Consider the following 18,335-nt stretch of genomic DNA (forward strand, 5'->3'; position numbering starts at 1 on the left):
CTCACTCTGTGGACCACCAGAGGTAGTCCAGGTGACCTCAGAGATCTGTTGGCCTCTAACAGATTAAAGGCATATACTATCACCACATGGTGGTCTTCAAGTGATTTATGAGGACTAAAAAAAGACTACCTTGGCACACATCGAACATTCAATAACTTGTCATCATCATCCTCTTTATCACTAAGGTACACAATCTCCTTTGCCCATGGTCTCCCCACTTTCTCTTTATAAGGTGTGGTGTGAAGTTATGAGGGGGTCCCCCCAGTCATCCTAGACCCCCAGGGGATGGCTAAGTTTGGTCTCATAGGCTGGCCCGTCAAAATCTGGCTGGGGAAACCAAGTACCTCTCAGTGTCAGGTAACCATAAGCCAGATTGGCTAAAGCCTGTGCACATTTCCAGTGTTCTTTCCCAAAAACAATCTGAGAGAGGATGAAACACCGAATCAGCTCCTTGTTTGCTTTGGTACTCTGCAAAGAGGGGAAAGGTGTTTTAGGGAACGGAAGACAGGCTGGGGTCCACTAGAGGGTAGGATGGCACTGGCATGGTATTCTTGTCCTCTCTCATCACACTGAATCTGCTTTGCTCCACCTTCTATGTATATCCTGAAACCAAGTTCTTCTCATTTCCACTTTGAGTCTCTCAGCCACCCCTGTCTTTCATGTGACTCAACAGTACACTCTCCTAACTGCTGCCACCTTGGTCCTCCATGTTCTTCCAATAGCCAGAGAGCTTCCTTTAGCACTTCGTCATGGAAGACTTTCATTACGATTAGAGAGTGAGGCACATGTCTTCCTCAGTTTCCTGTATCTTGTACTGTGAGTCCTATGAAAGCCTAGACTCCTTCCTTTATACCCTTACCTTCTATTACACTGAAGTCTTTATTATTTCATCTATTAATATGTCTAAAAGATGTGAGATTAGAAACAACTATAAAATCATTTCACCAAATGTTAGCAGTGATTTCTTAATATCAAATAGTGTCATAAACCTAATATTTTGACGTTTTTGAGGATTTGTTTTTATTGTTGTTTGGTATTCAGACAGTTTTGCTATATAGCTTAGGCTGATCTTAAAGTTCTGATTCTCCTCCTCCTCCTTCCTAAGTGGTGAGTGCTACCATGCTCTTATCTTTTTAAAAAAAGTACATCTACTTTATAAGTATGGCATGATGGCATGATTGTCTATCAGAAGGTAATGCTTGCTTGTCTTGTTTCCTGACTGCTAGCGCACATGCATAGTTCCATTCACAACAGAGTATAAGTAGTAATTTCCTCATTCTCCACTGCTCCCTTAGCTGGGATACTTCTCTGGGGAGATGGCTGAGTAGGATGGGCACTGGCTGCCTAAGACGGCAAGCCTGGTGATCTAAGGTTCGATCTGTGGATCTCATGTAAGAGTGGAAAGAGGACAGCTGTTTCTACAACCTTCCTCTCTGCTCTCTAGATGTGTACCATGATTCACACCACACACACACACACACACACACACACACACACACACACACACACACCAATAAAAATAAAACAAATTTCCCCCACCTAATTTCTGGCTACCCTATAGAGCAGTTTGTGGTGGAAAGGCAGGACACATGATCATTCTTTCTCTTTGCCTACCAACTTTCAGAATAAGTTCATTTGTTAGCATCCTCCAAGTGATCAAGTACTTTACTATAATTATTATAAGATGAAATGCTTTTGAACATTCTATGTGGTAGCATAATCTTTTAAAAGTATAATCAGATTATGTGACTGTCCTGTATAAATTATTCTTCGTATTTTAAATTAAATCCAAAATGATTACCATGGCCTGCACAGCTCTGCTTGGATGACCTACACTAATCTTATGACTGTGTGCTAACTTGTTTATTTCTCACCTTTCTTCTGCTACATGCACACTGTCCAGATGAATCCTGAATGGGGCAGAATAATTTCCGCTGTAGGATGCCTGCTTGTGATGCCTTTTTGTACTTTGACCTCTCTCTTTACTTTTGCTTTGCTCTCCTCACAGGCTATCCTTGTCTACTGTTCTAAAAGAGCCACTCACCAATCCTTGTCTGTCTTATTTTCATCCACTGTACCCCCATATGATATTGCATCTGGTTTGTTTACTATCCACCTCCCCAAACCGACTATAACTTCCATAAGAAGTTTAGTCCAGTTGGACTTGGTTATTCACACCTTTAATCTCAGCATTTGGGATGCAGAGGTAGAGGCAGAGGCAGAGGCAGAGGCAGAGGCAGAGGCAGAGGCAGAGGCAGAGGCAGAGGCAGAGGCAGAGGCAGAGGCAGAGGCAGAGGCAGAGGCAGAGGCAGAGGCAGAGGCAGAGGCAGAGGCAGAGGCAGAGAGGCAGATACATCTCTACGAGTTAAGGGTCAGCCTGGTCTGCATAGTAAGTTCCAAGACAGCCAGAGCTGTACAGTGAGACCCTGTCTGAGAAAGAGAGTGGGGGGGGGAGGAGGAAGAGGAGGAGGAGGAAGAGGAGGAGGAGGAGAGAGGAGAGAGAAGAGAGGGAGGAGGCAGAGAGAGAGAGAAAGAGAGAGAGAATGAGAGAGAATGAGAGAGAGAGAGAGAGAGAGAGAGAGAGAGAGAGAGAGAGAGAGATTATCCTTCACAGTCACTGTTTAAAGTCTGTGCACCAAGGATGTGTGTTCAGCATCCAATGAGTGGATCGTCTTTAGGAATGAGGATAGAGTAAGGCAAAGAGCTGAGCAGACAGCTCTAGAAATGATGAAATGCATATGTTGCCATCATTTCAGTGACTTCACATAGTCATTCACTGGCTACTGTGGTCAACAAATCCAGAAATCAGTTTCCCGGTGGAATGGAATACCACTTTAAAGGATCAAGAGCTGGAGTTCTAGCACTATTGTGATGTTCTCTGGCTATGTGATGCTTTGGGGGTACTCACTGAGATCCCAGTTTCCTTTCCTGAAATTTGGGAGCCTATATATCTAAAAGAGTTATTGTAAGAAAATAACTAGGTCATGTCCACATGATCCAAATTTGTTAAAAGTGATCTAATTATATTCCACTTAAAATACTGTAACACTTCATATGGGTCCACAGACTGCCTCCTCCTGGCTCCCACATTTTCTTCTTTACCCATCTGCATCTGCATCTAAGGATGCAAGCCACAGGCAAGGGGCATTTCCCAATACTTCAGAAAAATGCAGTCAGCATTTATTATGTCAGAGTTCATTATGTGCTAGCCTTAGCAAACATTAAGTTCTATTTTCAGTAGAAAACAAAATACCAGAACTCCCAGAAGCTCTGATTTAGACTGGCTGGCCCTTAACAGTATGAATTTACACCATACACTCCTTGCCCCAGGGAAGAAGACACAACTAGTGTGTGCTTTAGAAGCCACACCTCCACAGTGGCTTATGGCAGTATCTTGTCCTTCAGCACTGTGACATATAACTCCTACCATATAAATATTTTCATTACCTAAACTGGCTAAGGATTTTCAAACTGGGAAGAGCTGCTCTCAGTTGGGGACTGCTCAGAGCAGAATGGCCTCTTGTGCATGTCTGTGGAGAACTGTCTTGATTGCTAATTGATGCAGGAGGGCCCAGCCCACGGTGGGCAGAAAAGGCCTAGGCAGGTGAGTCTAGAGTCTATAAGAAAGCTAGCTGGGCATGAAAGAGAGCAAACTAGAAAGCACGTTTTCTCCATGGTTGCTGCCTGTGTCCCTGCTTGGGTTCCTGCCTTGACTTCCCCAGTGATGGGCTGTTACAAGTATAAGCCAAAGAAACTGTTTCTTCCCATGTTGCTTTTGGTCATGGTAACAGTAAGAGAAAGCAAAGACATACACTTGCACAGTGTTGAAGGTGGCACATCTGTGTTGTCAGAACTGATATTTCCAGAATGCATGTGTGAACTGAGGAAGATCTAAGCTGTGGTGATTGTCGACTCAAAGTTCTCCGGACAGTTTTCAGAGACAGGCTTACAGATACCCCTTAGAGGCATAGACATTGTTTGCCTCTAAGGGCCTTCTCAGCCTTCTTTGAGTCCTCTCCGTTTTCCTCACACATACTTGAGAATCATTTTCCTTTGGCCATGAATGGCTGGAAGTCAGTGTAGGAACCTCTCTGTTGATAAATTACAGTCTGTAGCAGGCTGGTGGCTATGTCTTAACGAGGAAAGCCAATGTGTTGCTATCTCAAGATCTTAGATTTTAGACACTTTTTCTTTATGTTCATTCAGAGATCTGGAGGCCCAAGTTCTTGACTCAGCTTTAGAAATGCTTGGGACCTTCACCTGGCTGCTCACCTTTGCCTTGCTTCTCATGCTTTGATTCATTCTATTGTGGCCATAGCATTCTACCTACAACAAGTGTCTCCTTGACCACCACCATTCTCCTGCTTCACTATCCTGACCCTCTTCTTACACAAGGATCATGTTAAAATCTTGCTATAAGGATTAAGAGACTTTTCAAGTAAGGCTAACCAAACAGCAACCGGATATGGCGAACACTGAATTTTTAGTTAAAGGCTTGGTTAAAAGTTAAAAGCATAAGCCTTCCTGTGAAGACCAAACAATGAGGAGGAGAGCTGGAGGGTAGGCTGGCTCCCAAACTGTCCTCTGCCATGTTCTCTCCAGGTTACAACTCATTACGTTCTCCTCACATGCTTCCCCCTGTAGTAAAGGTAGGCTATCTGCTGTCACGTGCACACTTACAAATGGCAACCTAAACCCAGCACAGATTTTGTTTGTTTACCATTTTCTCATTAATGAATTGATTAATCTTCTTCTGGGACTGAGCTAACTTCTGTTTTGGAATAGACAAACAGTCAATGGTCTCTGCTTCCTCAACTGCAGTGTCTTCCTCAGTCTCTCCAAATTGACAAGTAGTGAACAAGTCATCTGTCTCTTGTGCTGGGATTCTGGTTTGCTGTGACCTGAGGGCAGAAGAGGGGCAGGGGTCAGGATCCTCAAAGACACAACGGTAGCTACGGTGTCACGGCTCGGGCGCTACGGTGTCATGGCTCGGCTAGTAACCTGCTTCCTAAGTTCTGGTGAGATAAGGATATACAGTAAACACACTACCCTCAAGACCCAGCATTGAAGACAGCCATGTGGGAGCTCAAAGTAAACATCTTGTAGACGTGTCACCTTGCGTTAGAATCACGGCCTTCGGACCCTCTGCTGGTAAGCTAGGTAACTTTACATAAGTCATTGTGTAAACGACTTCTCTGTAAATGTGGGTTAAAGCGAACACCTGCTTACTGTCATTAGAAAGGACTAGCAGAGGTGATGCCCATAAATCACTGTCTCAGTGAGCCACATTTTGCAAGTGCCTCCTTAATGTTCGCTATTATTTCTGCTATTGGCTCCATGATTTGGTTTCTACATCTACAGCAACGAAGAGTGTTGAGTTAGGTCTTGAAGATCCTACAGTTAAGACACGGAAAGGGACTAATACAGTAAACTTGGGGGCGGGGACCAATATGTGCAGGCCAGCTGACTTCTCAGCTCCTCTTTCATATATCTAAAAACCATCAACCTGGAATTTGTAATCAACCAGAGAGAATGCAGCTTTTGGCAATAGAGAACTACATGCTATGTCAAGTGTGGACTGAGAAGCAAGAGGCTCTTTTGTTGTGTTAGAAATAGAAATCAATGTGGTAAGAAAGAAAGAACCAAGCTGCAAATTCTCCACAAACAACCACATGCATACTCACCTACGATCTAGATAACCACTTCTGATGGCCAGGCTGATAGCAGTTGTGAAGTGGGTAATGAGAGGAGTACACAGAGACAAAAGAGAAGATCCTAACATCGCCAGAAAAATTAGAGTGATCTGGAATAAACCGAATTCTGACATCATAAGAGGAATAATACTTAGAAATGTCTCCCGAGGAATCATTTTTGTATTCACAATGCCTTTTAAGAATTCAGACACTGAAAACTTTTTAAGTTTGTCATGCTTAAGCAATTGTAGGGACTCCTACCTATAATCCCAGGAGACTCAAGCAGAATTATGAGTTCAAGACCAGTATGGGCTCCAAAACAAGATTGTCTCAAAAAAACTAACCTTTAACACTGATTACTTGGGTAATTCATATTTACTGCTTTTTTAAAGGGGGGAGTTGAGGAAGGTATGACAGGAAAAGAAAGGTCAACTGTTATCTTTTACTCCAAATTTGAAAATTTACACAAAATCCAGAATCTCCTTTCAAATGACATACCCAGAGACAAGCAGGCATGCCAGGTCATGTGGCGAGAGGAACACTTCAAGGCAGGTCAGGGAGGACTGAACTTGCCCTAGATGAACATGCTTTTAGTAGACCATGAGAAAGGCTGGTGGTTGAAGGGCAAGTGATGGAGTGGGCTCTCATCCGTCTACTGAATGTGCTGCTTTCCTTCTATACACAGCCTGGACGTCTGCTAGGAAATCTCTCTCAGAAGCAGTGACCAAAGCAGTCCACTTCAACTCTACGTGTGTATCATATGTACTTTAAGAGGATTCTCCCTTGGTAGGTTTCTCTGTGCCCTTTTCAAAAGCTCTTTAACGTTCTTTTATCCTTCTCCATATGCCCTACCTTGTCCTACCATTTCCCTCCCCATGCTCATTTAACCCTTTCTGTTCTGTTGCTTTCCTTACTACCACAGGTTCTCTCTCTCCCTTCTTAAAAGCTCTTCTCCATGGCCTCGTACCAGTTTCCTGACATCTTTGGGTATTACAATGGAAACATACATAATTGAAGATCCAAAGCTAATACCCACAGATGAGAGAAAGCATGACACTTCTATTTTCTGGGTCTGGGTTTCCTCACTCAGAATGACTGTTTCTAGTTCCATCCATATACCTGTGAATTTCATAATTCTATTTTCTGAACAACTGAATGACATTCCATTGTGTAAATGCACTACATTTTTATTATTGATTCGTCAGCCAATGGACATCAAAGCTGTGCTCACTTCCTGGATATTGTGAGTAGAGGAGCAATGAGCATGAATTAGCAGCTATCTCTGAAGTATGATTATACAATCCCATAGGCTATATGGCTGGATCATGTGATAAGGTGAACTTAAATGGAGTTACCCTATGACGGGGGGTGGCAATGTTTTTATTAAATCTGAGGGTCATAAATGGGCTACTTCTCTTGGAGTTGTTGGCCAGTGAAGCCCTGTAGATCTGCAAACATTATGGGCTATTGAGAATGGCTCCCATAGGTTCATATATTTGAAGGTTGGTCCCTAGTTAATGAACTATTTGGGAAGGATTAGGAAGTGTGGCTTTGGAAAAGTTGTGTCACTAGGGGGTGGGCTTTGAGGTTTCAAAATCTATGTCATTGTCAGTGAGCTCTCTCTGCCTCATGGTTGTGGTCAAGATGCACACTCTTGGTTGCTGTCCCAGCACCATGCATGCCTGCCTACAGCCATGCTCCCTGCCATGACAGTCATGGACTCGCCCTCTGAACCTGTAAGGCTCCCAATAAACTCTTTCTGTTTAAGGTGCCTTAATCATCGAGTCTTACCACAGCAATAGAAAAGCAACTAATGTGTTTTACACTCCTCCTCCCAAAAACTCAGGGATCATTTCAGAAGTGAGAGTGGAAAGACTTTAAGAGCCAGAAGTGGTAGATGACTACAACGAAAGCATTTTCTGGACACAACAGGGTGGCTGCATTTATCAACTCACAGCCATTGTAATAGCAAGTACAAGACCTGCACAAGCTCAAGTTAGGCAAAATCCCAGCAGACAGAGAGGAGAAGGGCATGAAGTCTCAACCCTAGCTGAACTGCTACTGGCAACTGATGGTTTCTGGGAGAGGGAGTCAGTTCTCTTTAAAGATGTCACTCCAGTGAATGGCTACACACCCAAAAGTTTATGGTTAGTACAAATGGGACTTGATTTTTTTTAAAGATTTTATTTATTTTATGTATGTGGGTACACTGTAGTTATCTTCAGACACACCAGAAGAGGGCATCAGATCCCATTACAGATGGTTGTGAGCCACCATGTGGTTGCTGGGAATTGAACTCAGGACCTCTGGAAGAGCAGCCAGTGCTCTTAACCGCTGAGCCATCTTTCAGCACCCATTTAGTTGTTTGTTTGAAGAAGACAAAGTTGGGTGGGTCAGAAAGTGGGTGGGATATACATTGTGAGAATTCTCTAAGAACTAAAAGGACACTACAAAGAAGGTGCAAAAACTTCCCCAAATTTCTACTAAAATGTAATTCACATTATAGTCTAACTTATTCCTCCCTCTCCAATCACCCCTCCCCACAGCTTTCCCCTCAGGAGCCCCCCAGGGAGTCTTCTTGGCCTTCTAAAAGTAAATCCCACTGAGGCTGAGGCTGAGTCACGCTTATTTCTCAAATCCTAATACCTGTCTAGTTCACAGTAAATTCAAACAATTTGCTACACAGCAAACAAGAATGTGTATGGAAAACAACACACGTCTTTGGAATGTTTAAATGCCAAGGAGCGGGGGAACCTGGGACAAGAGATTATACACCCAGAAGGGCTAACGGGAAAAGTTTTCCCTCAATAGGAAATTTTCCTTGAGCTGCTTATTTCATAGATGTGGAACAGAAGTTAAATCCATTCATTCATGAGAGAAGTCACTGAGTGTGGATGTTAAAAAAATTGTAAGCTCCAATATTTTTAAGGCTTGAATGAGATTGTGTTGAGATTGAGGCAGCAGTTTGCAACAATCATCTCAAAACAACAACAACAACAACAACAACAACAACAAGACAAACAATGAGGTCTTCGAAGGTGATTTGAGAATAGCCCTGAGCTAGCTTTGAACATTCAGCTAAATAAATAAAATAAAATAATGTTGGCAACTGAGACAGGACATATGAGATATCTCACAACAATTTTCCATAACAATTGAGATATCTCATGACAAGTATTCATGACAATTGAGGTATCTCAAAGGAAAGTCAGAATGAAAGGAATGGGTAAGTGGGACGATGCCTTCCTAGGCTTGTGACGCATTCTGTCTGTTGACATCATAAATACGAATCCTGATTGGTAGTATATTTAAAGAACTGGGTTATCCCCACGATGCTGTATTGTTAACTCTACATTTTAAAGAGATTTATTTATTTTTACTTCATGAGGGTTTTGCTGTGTGTATGCCAGTGCACCTTGTGCATGCATGTAGAGGCCAGATGGGGGTTTGGATCTCCTGGCTGAAGTTACAGATAACTATTAACTGTCACGTGGGAGCCACGGATTGGACTTTAGAAGAGTGTGCTCTTCACTGCTGAGACGGCTCTTGAGCTTCACAACGCTACATATTTTAAAGTCCTGTGTTTTCGTAGTTCTATAACATTTAACCTTACGATATTTCATGATGTAGTACATAATCTCTCTCCAGTAAGATATCCACTAGCCACAGGAGGCTATTGTGAGCCAGAAATGTAGCTACTGAGCATTGAGGTGTTCTTATAAACAGGCTAAATTTTTATGACTCGCTATGAAAAAAAAAGTATAAAATATTTAGCAGTTAGTGCAAAATATTTAGCAGTTGTATATAATATCTTATGTATACTGAAATAAGAGAGCGTTAAAATGAAATATGCTTATTTCTGTCCACATTTTATTATGTCTGTCAGAAAAGTTGAAATGGCCTAAGTGGTTGATAGCTGTTGTTTCTGCTGTATTTCTACACGAGGACCCTGGTACAAAGCAGGGTTCTCCTTTTAGGCTGATTCTGCCTCCTCGGCGTATTTGGCAATGTCTAAGAATATTTTAGTCACAAACCCAGGCAGCGCTACAGGCATCCTGTGGGTAAAGGCAAAGTATGCCTCTAAACCTCCCAAACGAAGGGTTTTCTAACTCAAAATGTCAACAGTGCCAAGAGTAAGAGATCTCCATATAGAGAAATGGCTAGTGGTTAAAAATAGACTACCTGTATTAAATGCCAGCTGTGCACCGCTGGGCAAACTGCCTATACTCCCTTCGATTTATGATTAGCAGCTGTACGATGCAGCCCTGATGATGTGAGGAGACAGGCACACAGAATCTGCTAAGCATTGCTTATTAGGATGTAAACATTTTTAGTAGGACTTGTTAGAAGCACTCACTACTCTTCCAGAAGACATAGCTTAGTTCCCAGAATTCACGGCAGGTGGTTTACAATTCTCTGTAACTACAGCACCAGGGTATCCATCCCTCTTTCATTCACATTCCCCCACCCCAGAAAAACATAAAATAGTAAAAGTAAATCTAAAAATTGCTTTTATTTGTCCATTGCCTCTTTATTTCATGAAATCTTACTCCTTGGCTTTGTCATGTTTATCTCACTGGGTTCACTAGAGTTGTTATAAGGTTGCTTTGTAAATTTGTAATGTTGTAAACCTGAACCTCCTCATAAACTAGAAAAAAAATTATCGTCCCTCTTTGAGAGATTGTTGACCCAACTGGATGTTATCCCATAATATTATTAGCATACATCACAGCCATGGGCCTTTCTCTTCTGTTGAAAGTGCACGAAAAGCTTTTCACTCGAGCTTTCTTTAAAATGGCAAGTCCTGCCCCTTCTGGCGAGTGGCACCATGTCAAGGCACTGTCAGTACTTACAGGTGGAAGCAGAAGTCCCAGTAGGTGTCATTGCTAACAGTTGGAACGCAGATGGGGTCGGCTGTTGTTCTGTTTTCCCTCAGGTGGATGCTACTGACTTTAAAACTGCTAAATATAACTCTACAAATAGACTATGCAGACCAATGATTAGAGACTCCCCAGAAAAAGACATTGCAGGTGCTTATTAAGGTTATAATTCTTTCCCCTAACTTCTACTTTATATTACATCTCCAAAGTCTTATTTTGTCATGACACATCTTTTACATTTACTGGATCATCCAAAACTATCATGACCTAGTCAACCCAAATATTGTTTGGCAGCGCTAAGGGAAAGCTGGATCAAAAATTCTTCCTTTTCCAGAAGCCATACCACTATTTAATAGGAAGTTCTAGTCAAGAGCTAGAGGCTAAAACTCACGTTCCCACTTAGGCTGCTGCTTTTAGCAGTTGACAAAGTGAACCCCGTGGGAAGATGGGGGAGGGGATGTGGTTGATAATGATTTGTCAAACTCTAGCTCATCCCTACGCCTTAATGCACACTTTACTGAACAGTAACACCGTCGAGTTGCTCCCTGAAGAATACTGTGGTAGTTTTCCTTGATCCAGGATCCAGAACACCCAAAATTGAAAAGGGGCGGTGGGTTGTGGATGGGGCAGAAGGACTAACTTCTCTAAGTCCTACTTTCTTTCACATTTTGAGTTCTCCAGGTCCCAAACACAGTTCCCACGCAGTTGCACTGGGCCCTGGCTGGACTAGACTACCACCCTTGCGCGCCCCCCACCCCCCCAAGGGTGTATTTCTCGCTGCTATTCTATTGTTGCTTCCTAACTGCGGAGACACCCCGGGAGCTCGGCCCCATTCCTGCCTGGTTTCTGGCGCCCTGCACCGGAAGCTGGGGAACACTTCTGGCTTGCCGACCCGGAAACACCTTCCCTACCCGCTCACCCGGCTAGGCAGTTCAGACCTCTGCTACCTCGGGCCCGTGCTGGTGCCCGGGCCATGTCGAGTCTCACCAAAGCTGGGCTTCTGGATCTGGAAATAATGCGTTGCCATGGGAATGGAACGCTGCCTTAACGCTGACCCTGGGGAGCCCCAAAGCGAGGCACTTCCGGCCAGCCAAGGGAAATGCGTTCAGCCTTGCTGCTGCTGTGGATGGTCCTGTAGTGCCTGTCGCACAAGGATATTATTTCTTGAAGATGAAGGAAGAGAGAATAAATCCTGTGGAAAAGGGAAGGAACTGTAGGCCTCAGGAGCCTGATGGCTTTAAAACTGCAATGTCTATGGTTGTTTTCCGCAATGATTCTTGGCTAACCAGTCCTCCCCTTTCCTAAAGCATCCTGCACCACCGCAGCAGTCTCCAGGTGTTCTGGGGTCATGGTCAGTGACTTCTCCGAGTAAGGTTAGGATCAGACTTGTTGGAGAAAACAGTACAGTACAGGAAGATTCAGGAATGGACCAGCAGCTGTCAAATGGTTACCATTTCGGGGAGACAGGCACACATGGCAAACACCATGTAGCCCGAAATCACAGGCAGGTTTGTACCGCCAGGTCACAGAGCACACAGTAGTACTACACACATGTGAAGAACACACACATTTGAAAGAGATATAATGAACTATATATACTGTACACTGGGTTCTTGACAACTGAACAGGTAAGTCCCTCCTGTTTTCAAAGGAAAACCTGGGTAGAGAAAGAAAACCACAGAAATGTTTTGCATTTGTTCTTGCATATCTGGGGTGGAAATTTGTCCTTAACACTAGAATGTCAAGAAAGCCTTTCAAGGCAGGAGGATTTAAATGAGTTTGCTTTCACATATGATACATGCTGATGGTCTGTAGATCAAGGTTTAAATCTGTACTCTCAAGAGCCTGAGCCAAAAGTTTGGAAAGATCTCACCCTGCTTGTTCTCTGGTTTCTAAGAGAAGCTTTAGCATGAGATGACCGCCAGTGTGATAAACTTGGTTTCAGGATGGCAGGGCTGAAGTTTGGACTCCCAGGTTTGGTGTAAGTCACATCCTGTGGGTATCAGTTTCCTTCACTACACTATAAGTATATATGTATACATACTCTCCTCTCTACAGCTTCTTTGTTTCTGGGATTCTATGAAGATGACCCCATGACTAATGTTTGATATTTATGGAGATTAAAAGGAAGAATTTATTTTTATATTGTCTAAGACTGTCTTAGTTTGGGTTTTATTGCTGTGAAGAGACAACATGACCAAGACAACTCTTATAAGAAAAACATTTAATTTGGGCTGGCTTAGAGGTTTGGAGGTTCAATCCATTATTATCAAGGCAGGAACAAGACAGGATCCAGGCAGGCCTGGTGCAGGAGGAGCTGAGGGTTCTGCACCTCTATCTGATGGCAGCTAGTGGAAGACTAACTTCCAGGATAGAGGAGGGTCTTATAGCCCACATCCACAATGATACCTACTCCAACAGGGCCACACCTTCTAATAGTGCCACTCTCTGGGCTGAGCATGGACAAACTGTCACAAAGACTCGTTTCCCTTAACAAAGTCAGGTGCCATCAAGTCAAAATTTTAAGTCTGTGAAAGGGGAGTTTGTTTATTCCAAACACTTGGTTTTGCCAATCACTGTGTGTACCAGAATTGACACTAAGTTCCCCTTCCTAAAGGTGATAATGAATCTGCCTCCATTTAATTAGCCCTAAACAAAAGAGAAGCAAGTTGCTTTCCTCTGCAAAGTTGTAAAGCAAACTCAGACAACCTCAGAGTCTCAACATCGCAAGTCTCTGACTCTTTTTCTTTCGGTGCCATCTTAACCCTGTCCCTCAAATGTCAACTTTAGTACTGTGTATGACTTAGGCTTGTTGGCTAACTCTGGGATTGAATGCCATTAGTCGCCATAGTTCTTTCATTTCTACTCACACACACACTCTTAATCCCAAAGCAGAAACAATCTCAGCACTTCAGAGGTAGAAACAGCATTGAAGCAAATTTGAGGACAGCCCAGGAGGTACACAGCAAGTACCAGATTAGCCAGGGGTACGTCATGGATTTTTTTTGTCTCAAATAAGTAAAAGAAAAAATTATAAAGCTTATGTAGAGACTTTGTAGAGAAAAGAAAGCATATGTAGAGGGCTCTTTGAGATTCTTTTGACCCAAATCTAATGTGATTACTTTCAAAGGATTCCAATCCCAGAAACTGTGAAATATAAGAACAAGAAAATCCAAATATTTTTTTGGAATGAAAATTTTGGCCTCTCTGGACAGAATCCGATGCTCTTCTAGTTAAGTTCAGCTGTCGGCTTCACACAGCCCAGTTATGTGGAGGAGTTAGGATCCAAATTGTCTCCATCATATTGGCTTATGGGGCATATCGGTGGAATACTTACTTTTTTTTTTTTTTTTGGTTCTTTTTTTCGGAGCTGGGGACTGAACCCAGGGCCTTGCGCTTCCTAGGTAAGCGCTCTACCACTGAGCTAAATCCCCAGCCCCGGTGGAATACTTTCTTAAATGCTCACTGATGTAGGAGGGCCTAATCAAGTATGGGGGTAGCCATCCCTGGGCAGGTGGGCCTGGGCTACAGAAGAAATGTAGCTGGCTGTGAGCTTGGGAGCAAACCAATAAACAACATTCCTTCATGGTATCTACTTCAATTTCCTGCCCTGGTTGAGTTCCTGTCATGACTTCTCCCAACGATGGAGTGTAAGCTGTCCGATGAAACAAACCCTTTCCTCCCCAAGTTGCTTTTTGGTTTTGTTGTTTACTACATCAACAGAAAGCTAACCAATACAGGTGCCATGTCTTGGTCAGTGTTCTATTGCTGTGAAGAGACACCATGACCTTGGCAACTCTGGTAAAGGGAAGCATTTAATCCTGGCTTGTTTGTACTTTCAAAAGTTTGGTCCCTTGTCATCACAGCAAGGAGCATGGTGGCACACAGGCAGACATGTGCTGGTGAAGTAGTTGAGAGTTCTACACCTGGATCCTCTGGCAGCAGGAAGAAGAGATACACTGGACCTGGCTTGGGCCCTTGAAACTTCAAAGTCCACCTCCAGTGATACACTTCTTCCAACAAGGCCACAACTATTCCAAGCCTACACTCAAAAAGTACCACTTCCTGCTGACCATTCAAGTGTATGAGCCGATGGGAGCCCTTCTTATTCAAACCACCATACTTGACGTCACTCTGAGCTTCCACATCTACTCTGCTCTACCCCTCATCATGATGCTCAGCTCACTTGTTTTATAGACTATGCCTCAACGCAAATATTTATTGAATATGTGTGTATGTACCAGATGCCTGTTGAAGAACCAAGGCAATGTGTTGGTCAGTATTCTGTCACTGTGACAAAGTACCTGAGAAAATAAGCTTAACCAGAGGAAAGGTTTATTTTAACTCATGGTTTCAAAGGTTCAGCTGGTGTTTCTTTGGCCTAGGACACTTGGCAGGAGTAGTGTTTTCTTTATTAAGAAGTAGAGAGAGGGGAGAGGAAAGGAAAAAGGGGAGGAGAATGGGAGAGAATCCCAGTATATCTTGAAGGGCATTCTCTAAAGGACCTGCTTCTGCAACTTGGCCCTATTTCCTGAGGTTGCTGTGCCTAGCAGTGTCACCCACTAGATACCAAACCTCTAATAAATGAGTTCTGGGAGAGAAATTTAAGATGAAGACCATGACTAGAAGTGAGGTTAAACATCAAAGAGAAAAATATTTGTTTCTCTGGAATTTAGGAAATGGCAAAACCGTGGCTGCTATGAATAATAATAAATGATAGTGTTTCCATCAATTAGGACAAAAAGGTGCATGACTTAGCAGAGCACATCGTTATATGAATTACTGGTGAGAAAGCCTTCACCTCCTGAACTGGTTCTCTCTGATTATCATGGAGTCATTAATGTTAACAGGGGAGACATTCCTTAAAGGAGGGATGTAAAACATGCATGTATTATACAAACAAGCCTTGTGCCCAGGGCGGCCATCGACACTCGCGGAGGCCCACGCCTGTGATGCACTTACTCTGGCAAGGCTCCATGTCCTAAAGATTCCACAACGTCCCCAAACAGGACCAACTGGGGAATACGTGTTTACATACCTGAGCCTATAAGGAAGCATTTCTCATCCAAGCCCAACAGACATTAACAGCAAACAATACTGATGTAATAAGGAGCATTGCTCACCCAAACTTCTACAGACATTAATGGCAAAAAGCATTAATGTAAGGGTTCTGAGCAGAACAGGCCTAATGAGATCAAGCAACGGCAAAAAGCAATAAAGGGAACTGGAGACGAGACTGGCTGAGAATGACAGGCCTTCCAGGCAGTTCTTCCACCCACGTGGGAAGTCCTCAAGACCTACAGGTGACAGGGCCAGTTTGAGGAAGCTGTGAGCCAAATGTTATTAATATTTAGTAAGTGCAGTCATGTATAAGGACTCTTAGTTATCAGTTCCCCCATAGTTTCTGTGACAAGATTATTGCCTTAAAAACAAACTCTACTATTCTGTGGACCACAAATCTGAAAAGGGTGTCACTGGGCAAGAATGGGTAGAAGACAGTTGATTTAGCTGTATTTTCTAGAGCTCGCCTCAAGGCTTCCTTTTCACTCTCAAAGCCATTGAAGTAGTGTGTTCCCTTCAATTCTTGTTCTTTTCTCCCCTTTAAAGGATTCCTGGTGAGCTGGCATGGTATAGTACAGAGGCGAAAGGTGCTTGCTGCTAAGTTTGACAACCTGAGTTTAATCCTAAGTACCCATATGCCCAGGAGGGAACAGAATCACGATGCACTATGGTACATACACATATATGTATGTGCACGTACTCAAGCATAAATGAATGAATGCAATCAAAATTTTTCAAGGAGCACTGATGGTAGATTAGGCCCTTCCTAATGATCATCCAAAACAATCTTATTTTAAGTGCAACTGGTTAGCAATTATCCCAGTACATAGCTTAACATATTAATGTTGGTTACAAAGTTTAAATAAAGCTCTTGGGAAGAGTGTATTTACTCTGTCTACCAGAGTGTTTGATTTGATGTAAAAGTATATCACAAAGTAAGACACACAGTAACACATAGAGAGCCCTTACTAAGCATCTTTTCAGATTGTTAATTTCTATCTGGCTGTGCCCTGCTCTTTTCTCTTCTCCTCACATCCTCAGTCTGGTACACAGTAAATTCTTTTTCTTTTCTCTTCTTTTTTCTTCTTTTCTTTTCTTCGGAGTTGGGGACCAAACCCAGGGCCTTGTGCTTGCTAGGCAAATGCTCTACCACTGAGCTAAATCCCCAACCCCCACAGTAAATTCTTAACCCCATTTTCTTTCTCTTGTGGGGCTTGGCTTAAAATAAAAGTGAAGGACTCTCCATCCCGATTCACTCATCTCTTGGGCCAGATCTCCTTGTGGAAGCCTCTCTGTGGATTTGTATTCCTTAGCTGTGAAGACCCATGCATGGTGGCCATCACAGAGCTCGTTCTGTTCTTTTATTTCTCTGGGTTCCCATGCCCTCCCATTATGCTCAACAGTTCTCAGTCCCGAGTTCTGGACAGAACTCTGCTTCCTGAGCTCCCTGCTCTTTCCAACTCTTTGCTCAAAAAGTATTGCCTCCATCACTGTTGGGCAGGGCTCTGCTGCTGTCAGCACCCAGCATTCCAGAGTTGTCACAATGCAAAAAGCTGTGCTCCAACATGCTTGGGGAGCATTCTCTCCGCAGTGTATCATGTGTTTATCTTAGGATGAGTGGATTTAGTTCTCGAGGGCTCTGGAGCCTGTCTTCACAGGAGAAAAACATTCTTTCTCACATACATGATGATGCCAACAATACTCTACTCTCCCTATCTCCTGGATCATGATGGAGGGTAGTATAAAAATGGTCAATTTGAAAATTACTAGAAAAGTCCTCAAGTGTGAATCCATTTATACATAGGATAGCTGGCATACCATTTTTATAGACACAGAATCATTAGATTCAAATCTCATCGTTGAGGAACTAGCTAACTAAATCATAGTACTATGAAGTATTGTCCTGCAGTTAAAAAGAATCTCCACATTAAAATGCATTTCTATGCAAGACTCTCAGGTTACCCATTTAATATCTGTAGTTTCTGGAGAGGTAAGCTGACAGCTAGGGTAAAGGAGGAAAGATCCATTTCTAGTTTACTAACTCGTCCTAGAGGAATGGCCTGACATCTGTGAAGTGGAAACATTTCCTTGGAGACTCGGTTGTGTCATGTAATTTTTTTTTTCTGGAAGCTGTCTTATGAGAGGACGTTTTGCTGAGGCAGACATGTGAGAACATGCTTTGCTGAGAACCTATATGTGGTGTTTTTCTGGAAGCTGTCTTGTGAAAGGGCATGTGATGTTTTGCTGCGGCCGAACTTGAGAGGACATGTGATGCTTGGAAAGGGTCTAAGTACAACCCAACAGACAGCGGATGACACCCTGGCCTTGTTTTGCCTTGCTGGTCTTCAATGACTACGCTCTGGCATTGGTTCACCTTGTTTTCTTCGTTGATCTTTACTTGTTTTGATTCACAGAGAGAAACACCAAAAAAAAAGCTTCTGATGGTGTTCCAGCTGCTTCTTGCTGCTTCAGCAGAATCATGCTGAGATCAATCAGTGGAGCCTTTTGGTTTCTTCTGATGTTGATTCATGTACTGGCTGGTTCTGTGTGCCAACCTGACCCAAGCTGGAGTTATCACAGCGAAAGGAGCCTCAGTTGAGGAAATGCCTCTATGAGACCCAGCTGTAAGGCACTTCCTCAACTATTGATAAGGGGGGCAACAAAGGGGAGGACCCAGCCCATTGTGGGTGGTGCCGTCCCT

General features: G+C 43.2%; 1 protein-coding gene across 13 annotated transcripts in view; it reads right to left on the minus strand.

Annotated features, from left to right (window-relative positions):
* The window catches only part of Ttc23l (tetratricopeptide repeat domain 23-like), a 61,629-nt gene extending 50,016 nt beyond the window's left edge, over positions 1 to 11,613 (minus strand). For 9 of the 13 annotated variants that reach the window (XR_005500732.2, XR_005500733.2, XR_010064129.1 and 6 more), the window contains exons 1-3: positions 11,493 to 11,613; positions 4,721 to 4,901; positions 345 to 468 (exon numbers count right to left, since the gene is read on the minus strand). Coding sequence is in view for 8 of the 13 variants with exons in the window: in XM_039103552.2 (XP_038959480.1) it covers positions 345 to 468; positions 4,721 to 4,901; positions 11,493 to 11,548 (361 nt within the window). In the remaining 5 variants the exon portion in view is untranslated. Of the gene's footprint in view, positions 1 to 344; positions 469 to 4,720; positions 4,902 to 10,546; positions 10,673 to 11,492 lie in introns of those variants that run through there. The other 4 variants (XM_039103561.1, XM_039103559.2, XM_063282847.1 and 1 more) reach the window with 4 other exon arrangements.
* Positions 11,614 to 18,335: the final 6,722 nt, after the last annotated feature.

This window comes from Rattus norvegicus, chromosome 2 (genome assembly GCF_036323735.1).
Source record: "Rattus norvegicus strain BN/NHsdMcwi chromosome 2, GRCr8, whole genome shotgun sequence".
Taxonomy (NCBI): domain Eukaryota; kingdom Metazoa; phylum Chordata; class Mammalia; order Rodentia; family Muridae; genus Rattus; species Rattus norvegicus.